At 40.5% G+C, this 24,699-nt stretch overlaps 2 protein-coding genes and 1 pseudogene across 4 annotated transcripts in view; 1 reads left to right on the top strand and 2 right to left on the bottom strand.

Annotated features, from left to right (window-relative positions):
- The window catches only part of LOC140633536 (methylosome subunit pICln-like), a 14,162-nt pseudogene extending 7,367 nt beyond the window's left edge, over positions 1-6,795 (bottom strand).
- FUCA2 (alpha-L-fucosidase 2) lies at positions 6,649-24,699 on the top strand. Its single transcript, XM_072826224.1, has 7 exons — positions 6,649-7,050; positions 10,783-10,970; positions 14,480-14,819; positions 16,201-16,411; positions 16,640-16,830; positions 22,169-22,277; positions 24,171-24,699. Exons 1-7 carry the CDS (start codon positions 6,806-6,808, stop codon positions 24,309-24,311), a joined length of 1,425 nt encoding a protein of 474 aa, XP_072682325.1. The 5' UTR covers positions 6,649-6,805; the 3' UTR covers positions 24,312-24,699.
- PEX3 (peroxisomal biogenesis factor 3) overlaps positions 22,648-24,699 on the bottom strand; it is a 36,421-nt gene continuing 34,369 nt past the window's right edge. For all 3 annotated transcript variants that reach the window (XR_012031123.1, XR_012031120.1, XR_012031122.1), the window contains one exon: positions 22,648-22,822. The gene's annotated coding sequence lies outside the window, so the exon portion shown is untranslated. The remainder of the gene's footprint in view (positions 22,823-24,699) is intronic.

Below are 24,699 nucleotides of genomic sequence, written 5' to 3'. Positions count from 1 at the left end.
TTAATTTAATTCCTCATAAAAAAATTTCTTTTGAATGTCTCAGGAGCTCGCTAGAAAGTTTCAGCTAGATGTGGTCAACAGACTTCATTTTAGAATTTGATTTTAGGAAGTATGTAAAAAAAATCAAAAGATTTGAACATTTGATTAAATAGGATTATAGGTCATTATGAAACAATAATTACCTATTTAACCAAAGTGACAAGGAAAGATTTCAAAGGTAAATGCAGAAAGTCACATAGTTGTGAACAAAATTTAGTTTCTTTAACATTAGGACTAATTTTCCTAAGAAATCATAGAGTTGATAAACATAGGAAATTATCTGGCAAACAGTCATTGTTTTTAGGCAAACAAAAAGTAAAGAAAAATTTTTGTTTACAATTTCTTAAGAAGACCAGGCCAATGGGTCTAGAGAACTTTGTACTTTTTAACAAAGAGAAAACAAAAACTTTGCACCAATGTACTTTTGATATTAAAACTCATTTACTCATTTAAACTATTCTAGGCTTAGCCAGTACTGAGCACACATGAAATTTCTTTCCAAGGATTCTTTTCCATATATCTTCTACAACTTTTTTTTCACACATTTAGATTTTGTCCTAAAATTTCCCTCTTTAAATAACCAGCCTTACTTTAGACAAAACTATTTTTTCCCTTCAACAAATATATATTTTTATTCTTTTTTTAATTTATTTTTTATTTTTATTCTTTATACTTTTTCTTACCAAAAGCATGTATCTTACTTTTCTTACATAGTTGTTTCCCTTATTATTTCTAGTAGTCTTTACTGTATTTAGAGAATTCTTAATGCTTAGCAACCTTAATTGCTCCTGAAAACTAATAAGCAGTTGTGAACCTGTTACATAAGAATACTTTAGACTGTCAAATTTATTAATATATTTCATATCTTTAGAAAAGTGTTTTTCATAGTACAATCTTAGTTTCTTTCCTTCCTTCCTTCCTTCCATCCTTTTTTTTTTTTTTTAAGTAGGCTCCACTCCCAGCATGGAGCCCATTGAGGGGCTCAAACTCACCACCATGATTTTAAGACCTGAGCAGAGATGAAGAGTCAAATGCCCAACTGACTGAGCCACCTGGTGGCCCAGAAGTACAATCTTTCAATAAAGCATAAAACATGTTTACTAACAGACCTAAATTTGTCTTTAGTTTCTTTATAAGATAAAAGTAAACATATATTCATTATTTTATCTTATTTATATCTATTTTAATTTACTTGTTCTTAATTATGCTTAGACCGTCCACAACACTTCACGAGGCATTAGACAAAGTCAATCAGTATTCAAAGGTTGTTTTTTTTGATGAATTTTGCATAGAGATATCATGAACTTATGTAACTTTTAGAAAACACAAGCAGAATAAAAGTTTTATATTTACTGCTGATAATTCTAAAGATAGGTCTATTTTAATTGAACCAGCAATCTTTTTTTTTAAGATTTTATTTATTCATGAGAGGGACACACACACACACACACACAGAGAGAGAGAGAGGAGGCAGAGACACAGGCAGAGGGAGAAGCAGGCTCCATGCAGGGAGCCCGATGTGGGACTTGAACCTGGGTCTCCAGGATCACCCCCCGGGGCCCAAGGCGGTGGTAAACCGCTGAGCCACTGGGGCTGCCCCGAACCAGCAATCTTAAATTAGCTTTAATACCAAATATTTTCCCAGATCATGTGAACTTGAAAAACATTTGGGTTAGTTTCTATCTTTCTGAGTTTTAGAATGTCCAAGCCTTACAAATGTGTGCCTTTGAACCAACTAAATAAAGTTCTTTTACAAATTAATTTTAGCAATACCATCCAGAGGTAGAGAAGATATCTCACACGTATCACATACATGGACATGCACACATAATATACACAAATAAGATATAAACAAAATCATAATTTTTGTTTCTAGTAATATTTGTGAATAGGATATTACAGGCCCAATTTTAAATACCTTTCTCTCTCTCTCTCTCTCTCTCTTTTTTTTTCTTTTTTTTTTTTTTTGGTCTCAGGAGATTGTGGGCTCTGTTAACATTTCATAGATGTGATAAGATTTATAATTCCAAGGAACAGAGAAAGAATGTAAAAAATTTTTTTCTAGAGTTTCAGGGTAATTGCTATCTAAAATTTATTTAAAGTACAGAACAATTTTATTCCAAGGACTTGATTTTTTATAATATCTAGGGGAACAGGCAAGGTTTGGAGATTGGTAAAGGTAGGTGGCCTTTAACTTGTTTCTAGAGTTGTATTTCTAGTTTTGTAGAGGTTCATAAAATAAGGATAGTTGTTCCTACAGACAGCTTGAATATCAAGGGATTGGCCCATCTTTTAACTAAATTTGCCTCTTTATATCAAGGAGAACTTTAACTAAAATGGGAACCAAAAGATTTATGTCTTTGTAAAATCTGTAGAAAGCATTTTTATAAAACCCTTTTTTTCTGGGTACATAATTCAGGCTTCTATTAATGCCTGAATATTGTCTTCCTGCAGACATTTCTAGGAGGGCCTAGGAGAAATTTGGATCATTTATTTCCTCAGTGAAGGGAAGATTGTGAATATAGTCAAATAATCTTTCTGATTACTTTCTAAATTCAGTAGGATCTTTTGAAAATGAGGTAAAATGGCTTTATAATTTAAAAGACCTGCTGCTGCCCAAGGGACACAAATTTTTTTGCAGTGGTGGTGGGGTAGGGCTGGGGGTCTGGGTCAAACCTGCAAGTAACATTGTATAGGAATGTCTAAAGCAGGCAGAACCTGATTATAGAGCCCTGGAAGGTAGGGGCAAAGCAAACCTTATTGCCAGTCTTGGATGCTTTGGTTAAAATATTTTCTGGCTTTCAGCATTTCATGAGTAACCTATATACTTAGAACCTAGAGATTAGGCAAGAGTAATCTCTGTAAAATTTGAAGGAAAGGGAAGTTAAAAGAAGCAGGTTAAGCTGGATTTTTTAAAAATTTATTTATTTATTTATTTATTTATTTATTTATTTATTTATTTATTTATTTATTTATTTATGAGAGAGAGGGAGAAAGAGAGAGAGAGAGTGTACAAGCAGCAGGGGGACATGCAAACTCCTCCCTGAGCAAGGAGCATGACATGAAGCTCAACAGGGAGCTCAATCCCAGGACCCTGGGATCATGACTTAAAGTCAGATCTTTTTTTTTTTTTTTTTTTTAAGATTTTATTTATTTATCCATGAGAGACACAGAGAGATGCAGAGAGAGAGAGAGGCAGAGACACAAGCAGAGGGAGCAGGCTCCATGCAGGGAGCCCAACGTGGGACTCGATCCTGGGTCTCCAGGATCACACCCTGGGCTGAAGGCGACACTAAACCGCTGAGCCACCCGGTCTGCCCTGAAGTCAGATTTTAACCAAAAGAGCTACCCAGGTGCTCCGAGGCTGGGTTTTAAGAAAGGAATTAACATTGGATGTGGACACTTGTTTTTGAGTCTTAAGTTTAATTTCTACGCTTCTATCTTGTCAAGGGAGTCCGTTATAAGACTATAAGGCTAGCTGTTATACTAATAAGACAATTAAGAGCTTTTTATAAAAAATATATATATAGGGACACCTAGGTGGCTCAGTGGCTTAGGTGTCTGACTCTTGATTTCAGCTCAGGTCATAATCTCAGGATTATGAGGGCGAGCCCTGAGTCAGGCTCCACATTGGGCATGGATCCTGCTTAAGTTTCTCTCTCCCTCTAACTGACCCCCTCCACCATTCACATGCTCTCTCTCTCTCTCTCTATATATATATATAGACATATATATATATAGAGAGAGAGTAATTTAATTGATCCATCATCCATCATCCAGCCATTGGCAAATAGGATCTATTAATAGTGACTCAAACCAATAAGCCTTTTAATGTCTTACCCAAAGACTCAAGTATCCAGAGAGGGCATAGATGATGTAGTAGCCCTAATGATCCAAAAGCCTACTCCTGAAATTAATCTAAAAAAACAAAGGCCTTTGCTGCATAGGCAGTAAGGATAGTGTAGTGAAAACAGGGTTTCTGGTCTCCCATGAAAATGTGAGATGCCTCCAGTCATAGATTCACTAATCTCTGACACCGAACAAATACTTCTGGAATGAGACTTTCCAGCACTACCAAGCAACAAAAGCTGAGACAACAAAGGTTCCTATGGTCTAGAACCTCTCATGATAAATATCCCCCAAAACTGGAACAGTCAGAGAGAGAGAGAGAGAGATACTTATTGAGGTGAATCTTGGTGGCCAGTAGAATAAAGGATCATAGATCTGGGAGGCTGACATGGTAAACAATCTTATATTCCACTGGCTGTATGACAGATATCTCAGGTCCTTTATTCTACTGGCCACCAAGATTCACCTCAATAGGTACACCCAGGTAAGTGCATCTTCACCCAGATGGTGGAAACCAAAGAGAAAATTCTTACCTGTCACAAACCACACTCTCAGAACATAGAACAAGACTAACAAAAAAATCTAATAGCTTTATCTAAGCCTTGGATCTCTTGGAACCAAACTAATACCTAGGAGTGATATGCCATGTCGTCAGGGAATATGTGTTGCTTTACAGTGTACCTCATGGCATGGAAATTTTCTTGAAGTTGGTGGGTATCCCAGTGTCAATCTAACCCATTCTGTGACCAACATATCTCACCACGGGAGTCTTCTTGAGCTGGTGAGCACTCTAACAGCTTTTAAATGTTTAGCCCATACCCACGAATTTTGCAGCTTTAACTTCTAAGTTGTCCCTTAGCCACAGATGACAAGCAACATAAAAGACACAAAGGAAAACAATTTGCCAACATATAGTATAACACCCAATTCTCTTGCTAATCTAAATTTACAAAGAGAAAAAGGACTCTCACCACTCTTGTTCCATTGGACTTGGCTCATAGAGATTCTGGGAGGCTGACATGGTAAATAATCTTATATTCCGCTGGCTGTATGACAGATATCCCAGGACTTCTCAGCTGCAGCAGTACTGGGATGAGATGCATCCAGTAAGTTCAAGTGTCCTGCTGATGATGCCAATTGTCAGGAAGCAGGAATTCTTGTCCCCTCAAGGTCTATCTAGCTAGACTAAGAATCAGATTGACTTGGGATAGGTCAACAGGAGAAAACTAAATTCAATCATATACAGAAGGAGAATCCACACAGGCATGGAAGTTCCAAAGAGAGTCAGGCAAAATGAGGTCTACATGTCATCCTGAACCAAGGAGAAGGGGGCGGGGGGTCTGGGACTTTACAGGGAAGGAATGCAGTTCACAGGGCAATCGGGAAGAGCAGATGTTTGGTAATTGGCTATTACCCCTGCCATACACTCAGATAAAACTTACCTCAGCTAGTAACTCTTATTCTGGGAAAGACCCCTAGTTTAGGAAGGGGCAAACGTTTCTCTTGAGCTCATAGGGTCTCTATTGCCTTCAGCTTAGGATAATCCTGATGCCAAAGTGGCTCATCTTGGGGAATCCTGCCCTCTGCCCCTAGAATAATAAAAATTATCACCCCATTTATCACTGAGGCTATTGCAATTGGTAGTGCATGTTCAGCAGATTCCCCGATCCCTCTCTTCCAGGAGAGCCCCTTGCTCTGGGAAGTTAGGGGGCCCTTATGGTGGAGCTGCGATCCTGGAGAGCCATTAACACTGCATCAAGAGGGGGAACTGCCCTTCTACCTGGGGTGCTGCTCCCATGTCTTTGCAGAGAGATAGGACAGTTGGTGTCATTTCCTTCTTTGTTCTTTCATAAAGCTCAATAATTAGAACCCAGTCCTTCATGGAAGGACTTCAACAAATATGCTTTAAGGGCTGCTCCATACCAGGCACTGCTTTAAATTCAGAAACTACAGAAACGTTGCCATCCCTGTCCTCAGGAAGCTACAGCCTAATGGGAACTAAGATCTGTGTGGTCCTAACTACAAAAGCATCAATGGAATCCTGTTATTGGTTGGAATGAGATGTTAATTGGAACACATGCTGGGTAGTAAAACATTTGGAAGGGAAGGCGGTGACGGAAAGCTGGGAGGAGGTGACATTTGAACTGGTCCATTAAGGGCCGAGAGGGGTTTTGCAGGAGCAGAAGGAATTCTGGTTTTACCCTAAAAGTACTTATGAAGGGGAGAGGTGAGCTTCTAATGATGTCCTTTGATTAATCATTCCAAGTTTCTGGCTGTTTTTCCCAAGCCTGCAGATTTCTTGAACATTCATGCGGTGGGTTTCACCTGAGAGCGTCATGTTTTTCTAACGCAGTGATTCTCAGAGTTTGGTGACCGGGACCAGCAACATCAGTGTCCTCTAGGACTCGGTTAGAAATGCAGATTCTGGGCTCCCAACCTGAATCGGACACTGTTGGGATTTCACCCGACAGGCCTCCAGGTGGACAGCCACAGTTCTAACACACCCAGAAGCCTGGTGGGCGAGTGGCGGTGGGGGGGGGGGGGGTGATACAGAGGCCCGAGAATGAGCTGGAAGGTCCTGGGTGACCCGCTGCAGGTTTCCCGCCTTGGCCTCGGGGTCCAGGGTTCCGCCGAGCCGGGTCGGTCGCGTTGCGCTCCCCCGCAGTCTGTCAGGGTCGTGCCGCTCCTGCAGAAGGCTGAGCTCGGTCCCCCGCACCCCCCGGGCGCACAGAGCGACTCGGAGAGCTGAGCGGCCTCGGGCCTGCTGGGGAGCACCGGGCGCCCCGGGGGCTGCAGCCACTGCCACGCCTGCGGGAGGGCTCCTCCGCCCCGACGGCGCCGTCAGGTGACCGCGGCTGGGCCTGCTCCGCCGGAGACGCGGAAGGACGCGCTGGGAGGCCGAGCGGGGCGCGCGGACATGCGGCCCCCGGCGGCCCCCGGGCTCGGCCCCGCGCTGCTCCCGCCGCTGCTGCTGCCGCTGCTGCTCCCGCCGCTGCTGCTCCCGCCGCCGCCCGCCGCCGCCCGCCGCGCGCCGCGCTACGACCCCACTTGGCGGTCCCTGGACGCCCGCCCGCTGCCGGCCTGGTTCGACCGCGCCAAGTTCGGCATCTTCGTCCACTGGGGCGTGTTCTCCGTGCCCAGTTTCGGGAGCGAGTGGTTCTGGTGAGCGCGCCCCTCCGCGGGCTTCCCCCGCCCCGCCCCGCCCCGGCTGCAGCCGGGCTCCCCCCCCCGCCCCCCGCTCCCGCTCCCGCTCCCGGCCTCCGCGCCGCGGCCCTTCCCGGGCTGAGGTGCGCAGGGCGCCGCGGAACCGCCCGAGCGGGCCGCTCCCCGGCTCCCCCGCTCCCCCCCCGCTCCCCTCCCGCTCCCCGGCTCCCCCCGCTCCCCCCCCCCCGCTGCCCCCCAGCTCCCCGGCTCCCCCCGCTCCCCCCGCCGCTCCCCGGCTCCCCTCCCGCTCCCCGGCTCCCCCCGCTCCCCCCCCGCTCCCCCCCCCCGCTCCCTGGCTCCCCCCGCTCCCCGGCTCCCCGGCTCCCCCGCTCCCCCCTTCCCCCCACTCCCCCCCTTCCCCCCTCCCCACGCTCCCCTCCCACTCCCCCGCTCCCCTCCGGCTCCCCGGCTCCCCCCCGCTCCCCCCGCTCCCCGGCTCCCCCCCTCCTCCCCGGCTCCCCCCCCTCCCCGGCTCCCCCCGCCCCTCCTGCCCCTCGGCTCCCCCGCCTCGAGGCTGCCAGCGTCCTCGGCTGCACGGTCCGCTGTGGTCACCACGCTGTAGCCGCCCAGTGACCCAAATCAACCCAGCTGTGCGGGGGGCGCGGCAGGAGCGGCGAGGCTTGACTCAGGTTCACTTGGGCGTGCATCGGTTAGTTAGTTAGTTAGTTAGTTAGTTAGTTAGTTAGTTAGTTATTGTTCAATTTGCCAACATATGGCATAACACCCAGTGCTCATCCCCTCCAGTGCCCGTCACCCAGTCACCCCCACCCGCCTCCCCTTCCACCACCCCTAGTTCGTTTCCCAGAGTTAGGAGTCTCTCATGTTCTGTCTCCCTTTCTGATGTTTCCCACTCATTTTTTCTCCTTTCCCCTTTAGTCCCTTTCACTATTTTTTATATTCCCCAAATGAATGAGACCATAAAATGTCCTTCTCCGATTGACTTACTTCACTCAGCATAATACCCTCCAGTTCCCTCCACATCGAAGCAAATGGTGGGTATTTGTCATTTCTAATGGCTGAGGAATATTCCATTGTATACATAGACCACAGCTTCTTTATCCATTCATCTGTCGATGGACACCGAGGCTCTTTAAAGTCAAGATGTTACCACGTGTGGCTGTAGGAATTAAAAAAAGGTTCTAGAAGGAGGCCTAGTCAGTTAAGCATCTGATCTCAGCTGGGGCCTTGATCTCTGGTGCCAACTTCAAGCCCCTGTTGAGCTCTGCACTGGGTTCCCAGAGCCTACTTAAAAAAAATTCTAGAATGTTAGCCTAAAAAAATTCCCTATTAATAGATTATTATATGAAAAGTGCTGCACAAAATTGTTCTTTAGGCTCTCTTGAGATCTATGTAAAAATGCACATGTAATCTCTTACAATTTTTAATTGTTTCATATAACTTTGCCGATTAAATACTTCAGGTATTAAATTCTTCAAGATAGAAATGTTACAAATGTATACATATATAACATGCACACATATATAATATATTCTTGTGTAAAATAAGAAAATAAAGGAGTATTTAACTTGATTTTATACTATATACATAGTACGCATCCAATTTAATATATGCAATGTATAGTAGATACAATAGAGTATAAACTAGGTATTATATTAACATTACTTGTATACATTGTACCACTTTCTACTGAGACATTGACTATCTGCAAGCAGTAACCTTTTTTTTTTTTTTTAATTAAGTTAGGCCAACTGATGTCAAAGAACTGTGTAAACTATGGAGTACTATTCGTATACTCTTTTGAAATCAACTTGTAAAACAAGGGACTCTTTCTTTCCCCTCTATTGTATATAACCAGACATTTTTACTTCAGGATTTCATAAATCTCTGTTTGCAAGTTTACTGCTATAAGGCACTTTGAATTTATTTTTAAGTGTTTCAGATTAGCCAGATACAAAACCAGATTTTCTTCCCCTCATATCAAGATTTTCTTCCCTTCATAACATATAATAAATTATATGTTATCATTTTGTTTAAGCAGGAATATTAGGTATCATCTTAATTTTACTGTTGCCAACACCTTCACTTGTTCTTTGCTAGTGAATATAAAACATACATTTGGTGCTAGAAGAGGATTTGATGTTGAGACTAGTGCTGTACCAAAAATAACTAGTTTTGAGTCATATTATTCTTTGCAATGTTTTTTTCATTTTCTACAATTAAACACAGGGTTGTTTATTTTGACCTCAATAAAGATACTGCTTATATAAAACTAACTAGAGAGTGCCAGGTGGCTCACTCAGTTGGTTAAGCCTCTGCCTTCAACTAGATCATGATCCTGGTGTCCTGGGATCCGGTTCCACATCGGGCTTTCTGCTCAGCTCGGAGTCTGCTTCTCCCTAAGCCCATCCGCCCTGTTCATGTTCTCTCTCTCTCTCTCAAGAAAAGAAAAAAGTGTTAAAAAAAAATAACTAGAATATATTTCTGATGGTCTGGAAAAAAAATCTGTGAAAGATTTTTTTAAAAAGCTTTTATTTATTTGAGAGAGAGAGTGCACAAGTAGGGGGAGGAGCAGAGGGAAAGAGAGAGGCAGACTCCGTGATGTGTGTGGAGCCCTACCCAGGGCTTGATCTCACAATCTTGAGATCATGACCTAAGATGAAACTAAGAGCCAGACACCTAACCTGCTGAGCCATCTGGATGCCCCAACCCTGTAAAAGATTCTTTAATTATCTATGATTTCCCTCTGTGTCTTCTCTAAATCTCTGCTCCGCACCCTAATTTGACTCAGGACAGTCAATGGTGGAGATAAGTATATCTGACTGTCCTTAATGGGAATTCAAGCCCACATATAAAGGATGGATTGTTTACAGTAAGTGCCTCTTTTCATCTCTACTAGTATGGAATTTGAAAAGTAACTAGACTGTAGTAGAGAATGCAGGTTCAAATTAAACCTTGTTGGGAGAAAAAGAAATCCTTTATCCTTGTTCAACTTTCTGTCCTGTCCCAGTTTCTCTTTTGTAGTTCAATTTAAAATGCAAAAATGCATCATGGATCAATTAGGATACTTTCATTTCAAGGTACAGGAAACCTAAATAAATGATGTAATAATAGGGGTTTGTTTTGTTTTTTCTTTTTTCCCAAGACAGCAATAAATTTAGAGGCAGTTGTCTCATTGATGAAATCAAAGAACTAACCTATTTCGGTCATCCTCAGCTTGTTGACTTGTCCCTTCATGGTCACATGGTGACAGCCAGGCATTGCTTCACACAACCTTGTCCAAAGGCAGGAAGGCCTTGCTCAGAATGAATGCATAACAAGTAATCCTTAAAGGCTGAGTCAATATATTAAAATAACAGTATCATCTTAATTTTACTGTTGCCAACACCTTCACTTGTTCTTTGCTAGTGAATATAAAACATGCATGTTATCTTCCTTTTGAAGACTGTGGCTGATGTTGCAAAGGACTATATAAAGATACATACTACATGCTGTGATTTAACCATGAAGAATTAAGAGCAAATAGGTGGTGGGGTAGTCTAGAATGTTCAGAGGAATAGATGGAAAATGAAAGTTTATATAAGCTTTCTTTAAGGCAAAGTCAAACTAATGGGGAAGTGAGAAAGAATCTAGGTAATATTTGAGTAAGGGGGAATTTGTAAAGGGAGCTGGGGCAATTATTTCAAATGTTTATATGTATGCTTTATATGTTGTTTCTCTTTCTCCCTTTAGGTGGTATTGGCAAAAGGAAAAGATACCGACATATGTGCAATTTATGAAAAATAATTACCCTCCTAATTTCAAATATGAAGATTTCGGACCACTATTTACAGCAAAGTTTTTTAATGCGAGCCACTGGGCAGATATTTTTCAGGCTTCTGGTGCCAAATACATCGTCTTAACTTCCAAACATCATGAAGGTAAATAAGTGCAACATTTACAAACACTGACAATTAATTATGAAATATAAAGTAGTTCTTTCAGAAGAAGAAACTAAAACACATGAAATCAGTTTTCTCTTAGGAGCAGCAGTTAGTGGCTACTGATGTTTGCCTGTAATTTAAAGGACCATATATTCCATCCAATTGAGAGGCATTAGGTTTGTAGAAGGATCAGACACCCTCACATAAAAACAAAAACAAAAACAAAAAAAAAGAAAAATCACATTTTGTTATGTGCATATTTAACGATATTTCCAAGATTTCATATGAAGCTATTTGAAGTGAGATGTGGGTTGCAGCTCCCAAGCTTATAATTAGAATTAGAATTGCCCTCTTAACTTTTTTTTAAGCCATAACTTAACTTTTAACTTTTTAAAAAAATATTTTATTTATTCACCTATTTGAGAGAGAGAGAGAGAGAGAGAGAGAGAGAGAGAGAGAGTGGGAGGAAGGGCAGAGACAGAAGATCTCAATCAGACTTTGTGCCCAGCCCAGAGATCATGACCTGGGCTGATACCAAGAGTCTGACACCTCACTGTGACTGAGCCACCACTTTCCTTTCATTATACCTCTGTAATGCATTCTGGGAAGGCTCCATCACCATGGGGATTGTGCTTATGTAGTCTTGTGTCATAACTGACACACTTTGCTGCACTTTTGGCCAACTCTTAGATGGCCAAATGGTGGACAATTTGCTAGTGATGAAAGTGACACAGATCACCTGGAAGGAAATCTGTGGACCTGTAATGGTGCCCATAAATGTCAGAGGTGGCAGAAGAATATCCAAAAGGAAACACAGTGGTTGTATTCATCAAGGTTCTCCAGAGAAACAGAACCAGGTGGAAGTATGATAAATAAAAAGAGATTTATTATAAGAAATTGGGTCAAGGAGTTGTGGAGATGAGAAGTCCAGGCCCAGGAGAGCTGGCAATATAGTTCTAGTCTTGAGTGTAAAGGTCTGAGAACCAGGAAAGTGGATGATGATTTAGGTTCTAGTCCAAGTCTAAGCCCCCAGGCAGGAGAAAGTGTGAGGTCAGACAGGCAGAGAGAGTTCTTACTCAGTCTTTTATTCTGTTTAGGTTTTCAAAAATTGGCTGAGGCCTACCCACACTGGGGAGAGCAATCTGTTTACTCAGTCTACCTATTTAAATGTTAACCTCATGCAGAAACACCCCTGTGGACATACCCAGAAAAATATTTAATCAAATATCTGGGCACCCCGTGGTTTAGTCAAGTTGACACATAAAATTATCCATCACAGTGGTCCTACATTAATAGGAGAGTTTCCACCCATTACTGTTCCAGTATCCAAAAGATCCAGGAAACATCAATAAATTGTTACTATTCCAACCACATGTTACTTCATTTGACAATTTCCTTTGCATGGCCATCTTTGCCTTGGTATGAGCAATTTTGCCTCAGTGCTTTCTCCACGAGTAGGGAGGGGAATAGAAGGGAAGAACCCAAACCAAATATCTGCAATTATCTTAGAATACTCTTCCCTTTGGGTACATTCTAGTGGCTTAATGACTTTTTCCTATAGATGTTTCTATTACTGAGGTAGATATTTAAAAAGTGTATTTGCTTGTGAACATGCTGATTTTCTGATGTCTATGAACTCATTAAGTTGTATGGCACAAAGTATTACATAGTGAGATTATTTAAAAATAAAATAACTTTTAATGCTACCTTGAGGACAAATAATGAAGCCCACATTTGTAAACTTTCTAGGACTCATGTTTTCATTGCTTTATGGGAAAAAAAAAAACCACTGAGCTTAATAGACAGGAAGATCTCTCTGTGAGCTTTTATGGTGGTGACAAAGACCCTTGTGGTTTTTTTTTAAGATTTTATTTATTTATTTATGAGAGAGAGAGAGAGAGAGAGAGAGAATGAGGCAGAGACACAGGCAGAGGGAGAAACAGGCTCCATGCAGGGAGCCCGACGCAGGACTCTATCCCGGGTCTCCAGGATCAGGCCCTGGGCTGAAGGCGGTGCTAAACCGCTGAGCCACCCGGGCTGCTCCCCCTTGTGGGTTTTAGTACTGTCTGGCAAATAGAGACTGTCAACTTGAAACATTTATTATTATTTTAAGTAATCGCTACAACCCAACATGGGGCTCAAGCCCACAACCTTGAGATCAAGATTTGCATGCTCTACTGAGTAAGCCAACCAGATACCTCCAAACTGAAATATTTTGAATAGGACTTTAAATATTGGCACTGCGTTGAAGCTTACTACAACCACCTTTGGAACAAGAGTGAGCTGTTTTAAAAGCTTCTTGAAAATGAATCTGAAGACTGTCAATCTTAAACTTATGCTACTTTATGAGAGTAGATACAAAGTGCCTTATGTGTATCTATTCTTAAAGATTCATTTAGATTTCAGTGGGATAGTAACAATGTACTTATGCTCCTAGGCACTAATTAAATTTTGAGGCTTTTATATTATTTCAATGTATATAGAATTTCTAATGTTTTTAAACAGAATAATCTAAATGCAAATGTTTTTTAAAATATTTTATTTACTTATTCATGAGAGAGACAGAGACGCAGACATAGAAAAAGGGAAAAGCAGGCTCCTTGTGGGGAACTGATGCAGGACTTGATCCCAGGACCTTGGGATCATGACCTGAACCGAAGGCAGATATTCAATCACTGAGCCACCCAGGTGCCCCCAAATTCGTTTTAAAATATGAATCATGTCAAAGTACTTATTTAATGGCAGACACATTATTTTTCTTACCCACTTAGTTGGTAGGTAATTTCAGTAATTTAAAGAGAAACCTCTAAGTTTATGAATTTAGAGAAGGATGAGATTACAAATGGGAATATTTTAAAGTATAGAACTACTGGGGAGTAGTGTCTTTTCCCCTTCTGGTGCTAAATGATGAACGATGAGGTGAAAGATTTACTATTAGATATGGATCACCAGTATTCTAAGACTCATGCTACATAAAATTATCCCCAAATCAGGAAACGTACTTTGATCTTTGGTTTAGGAGACAAGCAAGACTTTTGCAGGAGTGCATGTCAGGATCTTTATTATAAGTAGTAGCAGTCATCGTTTAGCATGGTAGACATGGAAGATGTTCCCATCTTAGCTGTAATCTGCTTGTGTTGATTGTTGATTTTATGCGAGACCCTGTGCTAACAGTTGGCTGGGGGATATATCAGGGAACACTGCAGGTTTCATGCTGCCCCTCAAGAGGCTTATATTCTAAGAGGAAAAATATAGGAGATACATCAGACTACACAGACTACAAAGGGGTACCCAGAAAGTTAATTAAAAAAATCTTGGCTCCACCTTGTTCAAATTCTCATTTGTTGCTCGTATAAAAGCAGAACGTGTGTATGAAAGAGTGCCATAACACAGTTGTAAAAGTTTCTGTATGTCACATGTACTATCTAATTTGTTTTGGCATTTGTATAGGTGGAAATTTGCTAAACAGGTTCACATTCTCACAAAGACTCAATATAATTGTGCAGGCTTTACCTTGTGGGGCTCAAAGTATTCCTGGAACTGGAATGCTGTAGATGAGGGGCCGAAGAGGGACCTCGTCAAGGAACTTGAGGTGGCCATTAGGAACAGGACCGATCTGCGTTTTGGACTGTACTATTCCCTTTTTGAATGGTTTCATCCACTCTTCCTTGAGGATAAGTCCAGGTCATTCCAACAGCAACAATTTCCAGTTTCTAAGATGCTGCCAGAACTCTATGAGTTAGTGAACAAGTATCAGCCAGAGATCCTGTGGTCAGATGGTGATGCAGATGCCCCTGATTACTACTGGAACAGCACAGGCTTCTTAGCCTGGTTATATAACAAAAGGTGTGTATGCTATTAGATTGCTGTAATGACCCTAAATGTTCCACATACATGTATAATGTTTGAGTTCCCTTGCTTTGTGAAATACTCCCTTTCAGGTTCATCTATGGTGTGAGGTAGGAGGAAATCCTTGTAAATAATGTCTCTTAGATATATCAGATTTTACTCAGAGTAATCAGTCAGTGAGAGTTACAAATCAGGAGTCAAATACAACTCAACAGTCTGATTTTGAAATCACTAAAATCACAAAAAAAATGGAATCACTAAAAAAAAATAAAATAAAATCACAAAATCAAGAACTTTGAAAACATTAATTTTGTGGGTCCCCCTTTTCATCTCCTATTCTGAGACAATTCATAACTTTGTGATGCTGTGCATTTTAATTCCTCTTTTCCTTCTTTTTATCTTCTGACTCTTTGATCCTCTTTGCTGCTCCGTCACTGTCACTCTTGTCTGTCTCCTCCTTTCCTACATCAGCACTCTCACTTCCTATTCTTTACCTGTTGCTTTCCAGCAATGTTCCAGACTGCTCCATTAGAACAAGGAGTTCTGGGTGAGGTCTTCTATTAGGCTTAAACCACATGGACCAAATTTATATTTGTAACTAGAAAATACTCGGTATAGTGCTCTGAAGTCCAGGAGTGTTCTACGTGTGTTCCCTGGACACACACGTAGGTGCACATAAGAATTGTGGGGAGCTCTTGATACTTATAGCAGCAGTGTCTTCAGGTACTTCTAAAGGGTAAGGAGTGGGAATCGGTCACTTCAGCTTGGAAGTCAAACTCTCTTTTATGTGGGGAGGTGCAGGAGCTCTGATAATAATACTATGGGGATTATTTCATGCCACTATAAATTCCATGGTGGCAACATTCAACTTTCTGAAGATTTTTCAACATCAGGCACAATTTTAAGAGAAAGGCTAGAATATATATATATATATATATATATATATATATATATATATATATATATATATATGAGATTATTCAGTCCTAGGTGAGAAGAATGTTTTGAGTGTAAATTCACTTCTGGCTATCATTCATAATATGTGGGACAAGGAGCTTCAAATAATAGTATAATAGTCTTATAAGTGCTGTATGTGCTGGTTACTGAGCTAGGTGTTTTACATAAATTATTTCTGTTCTCATAACAGATGAGGAAATTGATTCTTCAGAGGAGTTAGGTCACTTACTTTGGGGCAGGGAGCTTAGAAAGTGACAGAGCCAGGATTGCAACCAACACAGGTATTTGACTTCAAAACCATGTTCTTTGCATTATATTATGCTATGATTATTTTTAGGAGTGGATTTCAGTTAGATCTCTTTTCAGTGATATTTCCCTTTATGTAAAATATTTTACATTTTATTTAAAAATTATATTTCAGCCCAGTTCGGGACACAGTTGTCACCAATGACCGGTGGGGATACGGTACCATTTGTAAGCATGGCGGCTATTATACCTGCAGTGATCGTTACGACCCAGGACATCTTTTGCCTCATAAATGGGAAAATTGCATGACAATAGACAAGTTTTCCTGGGGCTACAGGAGAGATGCTGGGATTGATGACTATCTTACAATCAAAGAGCTAGTGAAGGTACAGTAAAACTTCTGGTGACTGTTAAAATAATATTCTTAATTGTGTGAGTGTGTGAAAATTATTTTTTATGATTTATATAGGTCAGTGGTCTGTATTTTATTCTATTTTCTGTTCTTCTGGATACTGATTACATACGCAGGTGTAAGCACATAAATGCAACATATTATTAACACATTCACAGTGGAATTGTTTCGTCTACCTAATTATTTATTCTTAATTTTTTAGCAACTTGTAGAAACAGTTTCATGTGGAGGAAATCTTTTGATGAATATTGGGCCCACACATGATGGCACCATTTCTGTAATTTTTGAGGAGCGATTGAGGCAAATGGGGACCTGGCTGAAAGTCAATGGAGAAGCCATTTATGAAACCCACCCTTGGAGGTCCCAGAGTGACGATATCACCCCAAATGTGTGGTAAGTTCTTGTTACCAAGTACTATTTGATGGAGGAAGGCATCTAAAATTTCTCAGAGATATAAAGAGAAAAGTAGTATAAAAAAGGAAATTGGATGCATGCCTATTTATACAAATCACTTTCCAAACTTCAGAAGAAATGAGCATGTTTTTGAACACTTATTGTTTATCAAATTGAGCTTAAATCTTCTCTGGAAACTTCCTAATAGTGGGCAAACTTTAGTGAAAAATAGTCAGCTCTTATAAAAATTATAAGCCATTCAGAAACATGAACGATGTTGAGTGGGTTAATACAAAAGGAAGATTTCTGTTTAGTCATTTAATTCTCATTTTTGCAGTGTTCCATCTTATGAAATTAGCTAAAGAGAGGTGCCAAAGGGCAGAAAAAAATATTTGAAATCAGCCCAAATAACAGCATTATTTTAACTGAGAAAAGAACTTATAATTTGTTCACCTTGTTCTAATAAATCTAACCTGAATTTTTTAAATTAATCATTTTAACTTGCTAATTTTTCTTTTAACTAAAATTTTCTTTAAGAAGTCTTCCTTCAGGCTAATGTCTGAGCTTTGCAAGGTTCCATGTGCCTGTGAGTATCTGAACCACACTCTGCAAATATGGTGGTTTCTGATGTGGTGTCTTAAAATACATAAATAAAAAGTAGCAACAGTGAAGCTTTAAAAAATTCACCTTTCATTGTCACCAGGTGAATACAGCTGACCAAGTATAAATCAGAAGATTAGACTAAATGTCTTTCTTTGATCTTACTTGACTTATGACTTAAAACTAATTGTCAACTCACTGAAGATAATAAAGTAAAGCCATCTAGACAGAAGCAACTAATTGTAGAATTTTAGAATGTCTTGGGGAAGCCACAGTGAGAACTCGATACCAATCATTCATTTTACAGAAACTAGTTTAAATCTGGTTTTAAAATTTGTATTGGGCATATATTTGACAACAGGGGGTCTGATCACAATCTCACAATTATTAACCATTTTTCCATTAAATTTTATTTCAATAAATAAAAATGAAAGCCAAATATTTAACAAGGGCTGTGAAGCCCCTTGTCTGACTCCTGTGGACTTTGCCAACCACATGTGGCCCCCATTCCCCACTGGAGCTCTTTCCTGTACAGTGCATGCTGCCCCTCCTTTCTGCAGTCATCTGTAGACTCTCAGGTTCTTATAATCCTTCAAGATTTCAGCCCTGGCTCACTGTCACTGTCCCCAGAACTACTCTTCACATCACTTTTAGTGATTTGAATACCTATATTCACATTTCTTTTATTTTTATTTATTTATTTATTTATTTTTATTTTTATTTATTTATGATAGTCACAGAGAGAGACAGAGAGAGAGAGGCAGAGACATAGGCAGAGGGAGAAGCAGGCTCCATGCACCGGGAGCCCGATGTGGGATTCGATCCCGGGTCTCCAGGATCGTGCCCTGGGCCAAAGGCAGGCGCTAAACCGCTGCGCCACCCAGGGATCCCTCACATTTCTTTTAATTTGCTGACCTCTGGGTTCCTGTTCTCTCTCTTCTGGGATCTTGTCCACTCTACCTTTGCTACGCCCTATTTCGGTCATGCCCTGGATCCTGCATTACCAAGAATTGCACCTTTTCCATGCTCTCAGTTTGAAGCATTCTGTTGTGTTCCACCACCTTTTATATTTCAGCTCACTCCACACAGCACTTTGGTGTCTGATCCACTAATGATACCATCTGTGACTCTTTTTTTTTTCTCTCCCTCAGCCCTCTTCCTTATCCAGGTCAGATTCTGTGGCTTGTCACTCCACTGCATACGTTCTTTCTCTATTGTACTCACTTGACTTTGATCAAAACCTCACCTTTGGTTAAATTTAGCTCTCCTTATTCCATGACTGACCATGGGTAGCTACATGTGACTGAAACACACAGACATAGACACACACCCACTCACACATATTTCCTGGTGTCCTGGATCCCATCCCAGATTAGGCACTCAAGGATATTATTCTAGTGGTTCTCTCCCGCTCATCTTAAATTTTCCCTCTGTTAGATCCTTTCCTGTCAGTATACAAATGTGTTATTTCTTACATCTTAAAAAAATACTCATGGAATGCCCGGGTGGCTAAGTGGTTGAATGTCCCCTTTGGCTCAGGTCGTGATCCTGGGGTCCTGGAATCGAGTGCTGCAGCAGGCTCCCCGCAGGGAGCCTGTTTCTCCCTCTGCCTATGTCTCTGCCTGTCTCTCATGAATAAATAAATCTTTAAAAATAACAAAAAACCTCTTTAGCCTTTAGATTTCCAGGCATCTCCCCATTTCACTCCTTTCTTTTAGAGTAAAATATGGTAAAACAATTTTTTTTTTAATATGTTAACTCCAATTTCTTGCTCCAGTTTCCTCTTGCCCCCACTCTGGTCAGGCTTCCACCCCCACACTTCATAAAATTGTTGTTACCAAGGCCCTTGATAACCCATCCTTCGCAATCTAGGGTCACTTCATGGTTCTTGTTTTCTGAGTTTATGGCAGCATCTGACTCTGTTGATTGCCATATCTTCTTGTTGGCTGCTCCTTCTTAAATGTCTTGCTAGTTCCACCTCCAGTTACCACTAAACCTTCAAATACCCTGAGGCTTAGTCCTTGGACTTCCATTCTTCCTATTTATCTTTATTCCCCACGTCCATTCTATTTATTCCTCAGGTGAGCACATCCATTTTCACAGATTGAAGTGCCTCTTAATACCAATGGCCTCTACAGTGCTCATCTCTTTTCTTGAACTCTACTCATATCTTCAGCTTCCTAGTCAGCATTTCCTCATGGAGGTATAAGCACCAAAACTGAGGTCCTAGTTTTTAAATTTTGCTCTACACCAGCTCTGTGTACAATCTTTCCCAACTCAGTTAATGGCAGCATCATCCTTTTAGGTGGTTGTGAGGCCAAAAATCTTGGGAGTCCTTAGTTCTCCTTTTATATTTCACAGCCAATCCATCAGCAACTATCATCATCTTTCTCTTTGAGGTATACTTAGAATCCAACCACTTCTCATCCTCTCTTGTGGCAACTCTCATCTTTTAAGTCTCTATTATCTCTCCCCTGGATTCTTTCAGTAGCTTAAGTGATCTTTCCATCCTTGCTCCTTTCTGCTGTAAAACTTTTTAAATAATAAAGCTAGGTTACGTCACTCTTATGCTCAAATTCTTCCAGTGGCTTCCAATCTTAGAGAACAAGCCAGGACTAATAGAGGCTTACAAGGTCCTAGAAAAACTGGCTTCTTGGGGTGTGTGGGTGGCTCAGTAAGTTAAGTGCCTGCTTTTAGCTCAGATCATGATCCCAGGGTCCTAGAATCTAGCCCATGTAGGGCTCCCTGCTCAGTGGGGAGTCAGCTCCTGTCTCTCCCTCTGCTCCTCACCCACTCATTCTCTCTCTCAAATAAAATCTTAAAAAAAACAAACAAAAAACCAACCTGGCTCCTTGCTGTCTCTGATCTTGTCTCCCATCCTATCCCTCATTCCTCTCCTTCTGTCTTCCTTGCTGCCATGTCAACAGGCCAAGCATACTCTTGCATGAGGACTTCTGTGCTTGCTATTCTCTCTTCCTCCAAATACTCACATAGCTCCCTCACATTCTTCAGGTCTCCTCAATGCCACTTCCTCAAAGAGGACATCCTTGATGATTAGATTTAAAATAACACCTATACCCCTCCTTTCTAACCTAGCATGCTCTGTCCTCACCTGGCTTCAGTTTGCTCGATAGCACTTAATCATCACCTGTTCATTCTAATTTTTCCCACTATCATATAAGATCCACGAGGACATGTTCAGTGCTATGTCTCCAGCTCTAACAGTGATTAGGATTTTAAGATTTCAATATGTATTTGTTGAAAAATTAAGTAAAAGAATGAGTTGTTTCCTTTGTCTAGAGCTTATTGTTTTTACGTTTTCTCCTTTTCTCTCATTCATCCTTTAAGTTTCAGATTAAATATCATTTTCTTGGAGAGGCTTCTTGCTGATGGTCTAATCTGAAGAGATCCATCCCTCTGTTATGGTCTTTCACTTTCTATTTCTTTCATTGTGCTTGTCAAAACTCACAGTGATGTTATCTATGTGATTATTGAACGTCTGTCTTCCTCATTCTAGTCTAAGCTCTGTAAGAACAAAGAACAAACTGTGTTTTGTTTTCTGTTGTATTCCTAACACCAGCCTCAGTACTTGGCCCAGCATTGACACATACATGCTGATGAGGGAATATGAAGATTTGAATTAGCAGGTAGAAAGCCATTTACTCTTGCATTTTACCTTCTTTGCTCCTATTTCCCTGCCTATTTTCAGCCCCATGAGAACTGTCTGATGAATATTAGAAAAATGTCTGTCCCTTTTAGTAGAGGGGAAGAAGGGGAAGGAGTTACTAGTATATTATGATTTATAATGACAAGTATATATTTGGTCTTATCTCCATTTCTGGCACAGAGCTCCTAAAACTCTTGGAATTTCCTGAGTGATGAGAACTATAAAGATTTCTTTTATGTTGCCAAGGTGACTTTTTCACTTCACCAAAGGGTGAGGCTGGTTGCCAGGAGATCCCACCTTGCTATTACAGGGTTGAATCTTACAGGAACCTTCAACCTCCAGGTTGAGGAGAGAAGCTGGAGGTTGAATCCATCACCCATGGCCAATGGTTTAATCAATCATACCCATGTAATGAAGTCTCCATAAAAACCCAAAAGGATGGGGTTCAGAGAGGTTCAAGATTGTTGGGAGAATGTGCACCTGGAGAGTTCATGGATGGTCCAAGCCCTTTCCCCATACCTTGCCCTAAGCATCTCTTCCCTCTGGCTGTTTCTGAGTTTTCTCCTGTTATAATAGACTGGTAATCCAATAAGTAAAATGTTTGTGAGTTCTGTGAACTGCTGTAGAAAATCGAACCCAAGGAGAATGTTGTTGGAACTTACCATCTGTAGCTTATGGGTTAGAGGACCAGGTGATAACCTGGACTTGTGATTGGTGTCTAAAGTTGAGAGTGGTACAGGCAAGTAGTCTTGTAGGACCAAATCCTTGACTGTGGAAATCTGGCACTATTTCCCAGTAGATAGTGTCAGAATTGAGTTGAAATTGCAGGACATCCAGCTGGTGTCTGAGAATTTCTTGGTGGGTTAGGGAACTCCTCTCCAGTCCCCAGCACACACGCTGGAATTGGGAACCCCCTTTGGGTGCTTTTTATTCTACCATGGAGTTATTTTTCTTTCCCTCTGCTAATAAACACATTGTTAAATATCTATTGCATGGAAGTGTCTCTGTAAAATAATTCCAACCAGACCTATAATGAGAAATATTACTCTGCTCTTCTCCCTTTTTAACCAGGTACACATCTAAACGTAAACAAAAATTGGTCTATGCCATATTTCTTGAATGGCCCACATCAAGAAGTCTATTTCTTAGCCAACCCATAGCTACTCTGGGAGTAACACAGGTAAGGAGATTTTATGTTTACTAATTGTCTTTATTTATGATCCTTTTATAACTCATAAGAGTACAGGTTTCCCCCACTATCTAAAAGCATTCCAATGAAACCTTTCATAAGCTGAAATGATATAAAGCAAAGGAGCATTTACCATTAATTTATATGGAAGTTTTTCTGAACAGTCTCAGAGCCCAAAGATAACCTCTCTTAGGCTCTTCTGATACCTTAGAACACATCTTGCTAATGGATGCACAAAACATTGAGATACAGCACAGATGCTCACAGACACAGTTCAAAGCTATGGTAGCTTGATGCTGAGATGCTGAGTGTAGGAAGGAACTTGCTGCCACTCTCATTGCTGCTTTGGGTGTACACTGCCTCTAAAATGGCTCTCTGCAAAACAAACACTGAATGCTATTTTTCCTTTTTTTTTTTTTTTTTGTAAAAGTTGAATATCGTCTTCAGATTTCTTTCAGTTACAAAAACAGGTACTACTGTAGGTCTTTCATAAAAGTGAAGTGGCATAACACAAACTTTCAAAATGTGAGTGATACCTGTAATTTTAAAATGAACTTAATTAATGGCAATGTTTGGTCAAATCTTTGAGAATTTTCTTTCATTTCCCAGAAAACAAAACTTTTAATAGATTTTTAAAAAGATTTTATTGAGAGAGAGAGAGAGAGAGAATGAGCAGGGGGGGGGGGGGGCTGAGGAAGAGGGAGAAGCAGACTCCCAACTGAGCAAGGAGCCTGATGTGGGACTTGATCCTAGGACCCTGGGATCATGACCTGAGCCTAAGGCAGATGTTTAACTGACTGAGCCACCCAGGCGCCCCCAGAAAACTAAATTTATAAAACAGCTATTTTATCTCCATGAGTGTCAACATAAAATAGATATTCTTTTTCACAATTATTTTAGGTTGTTCAAGTTCTGCAAACATCCAAAATGATTCTGGAATTCATAAGTACATACATATATAAAATGAATTCACATTCTCCCCCAGACATCCCATCCCAGAATATATCTGAATAAAAGTAAGATGTTGTGGCCTTACTATTTTAAGGTCATTAAAAAAATTTGGAGAAAGTTAATCTAACAGTTGCAACCAACAGATCTGACATTGAGTTCATTTGGATATATTTTATAGCTTATTTTTAAGAAGCTGACAATTTCCTTGGACATAAATCATCCATATTCTTCTCCTTGTGTCATTTTCCATATTTCATTTCTAACACTGTGACTGATACCAAGCAGAAAGGAAGATGGAAGTTCAAATTTGATGTTTAATTACACCTTAGTAGCCTGGGTATGACATCATTTTTAAATTTTATCTATATGCTATTTGGCTCCTATTAATACTGTTATTGAAAAGTTCATGGGTTTTGTTTTTGTGTTGCTCTACGTGATAGGCAATGTTTTCTGGTTCAAAATAACCAGACATGTAGAAAATTATTTATATCTAAATCCACTTTGTATAAGACTAAGGATAAAACACAGTAATAATTGATCAGACTTATGTACTGTTGATGAGTTACTAGAAAATCTTAGGAGGAAGGGTAACCAGATGAGGGGGGGGACCCTTCTCCAAACATTCTGTGTAAGAACTACACAGGCCTTACATTGGATTGATTCCAGAGTCATTTTCCCTACTCTGACACTATTCAACCTGTACAATTCTTCTTTTCCAACACTTGCACACTTTTATATGAGAGGAATACAGAAGCAAGACATATGTATGCACTCATTTGGATCAAGGGTTAAAATAGCTTGTGAACTAAATAAAACCAAAAGATGAGTCTCCTGACTATAGTGTTTTAAAGAAATACCAGCCACTCTTTCCCAATAAAGTGGGTGAGCCAAAGAAATACATTTGGAAATATTTGTGTGTGTTTTTAATTTCAGATTAAACTGCTGGGACATGGACAGCCACTTAACTGGACTTCTTTGAAGCCAAATGGCTTATTGATACAACTGCCACATCTAACCTTTCATCAGATGCCCAGTAAATGGGGCTGGGCTCTGGCACTAACTAATGTGATCTAATTTGCAACAGAGAGGTTCATGCTGCAGGTACACCGAAGACTAGAAAATATCAGATTTCTATAATTGTAGCACACAGAGAAAGCAATTGTGAAACTGGTCAAGAAGACTCAAGTAATTATTTAGGCAAATCAGCCCTTTTGGCTCTTACTCATGTTTTTCCTAAATTAGCCATGTAATTGTTTTAACTCTTCAGTGTACTTTGCTATCAAAGTCTCTTCACATTGAATTTATCTCCATGTGCTATTAAGAAGTGGAGATTTCTGTTTACAGTAGCTAGGAACTGGTGGTGGTAAGGACTGAATTGTGTCTCAAATTCCCATGCTGAAGCCCTAACACCTAATGTGCCTTTGAAGAGGTAACTAAGATTAAATAAAATAAGAGAACCTGA

Source organism: Canis lupus, chromosome 1 (genome assembly GCF_048164855.1).
Source record: "Canis lupus baileyi chromosome 1, mCanLup2.hap1, whole genome shotgun sequence".
NCBI lineage: Eukaryota > Metazoa > Chordata > Mammalia > Carnivora > Canidae > Canis > Canis lupus.
The sequence above is the reverse complement of the archived record's forward strand: the minus strand, read 5'-3'. Positions and strand labels throughout refer to the sequence as shown.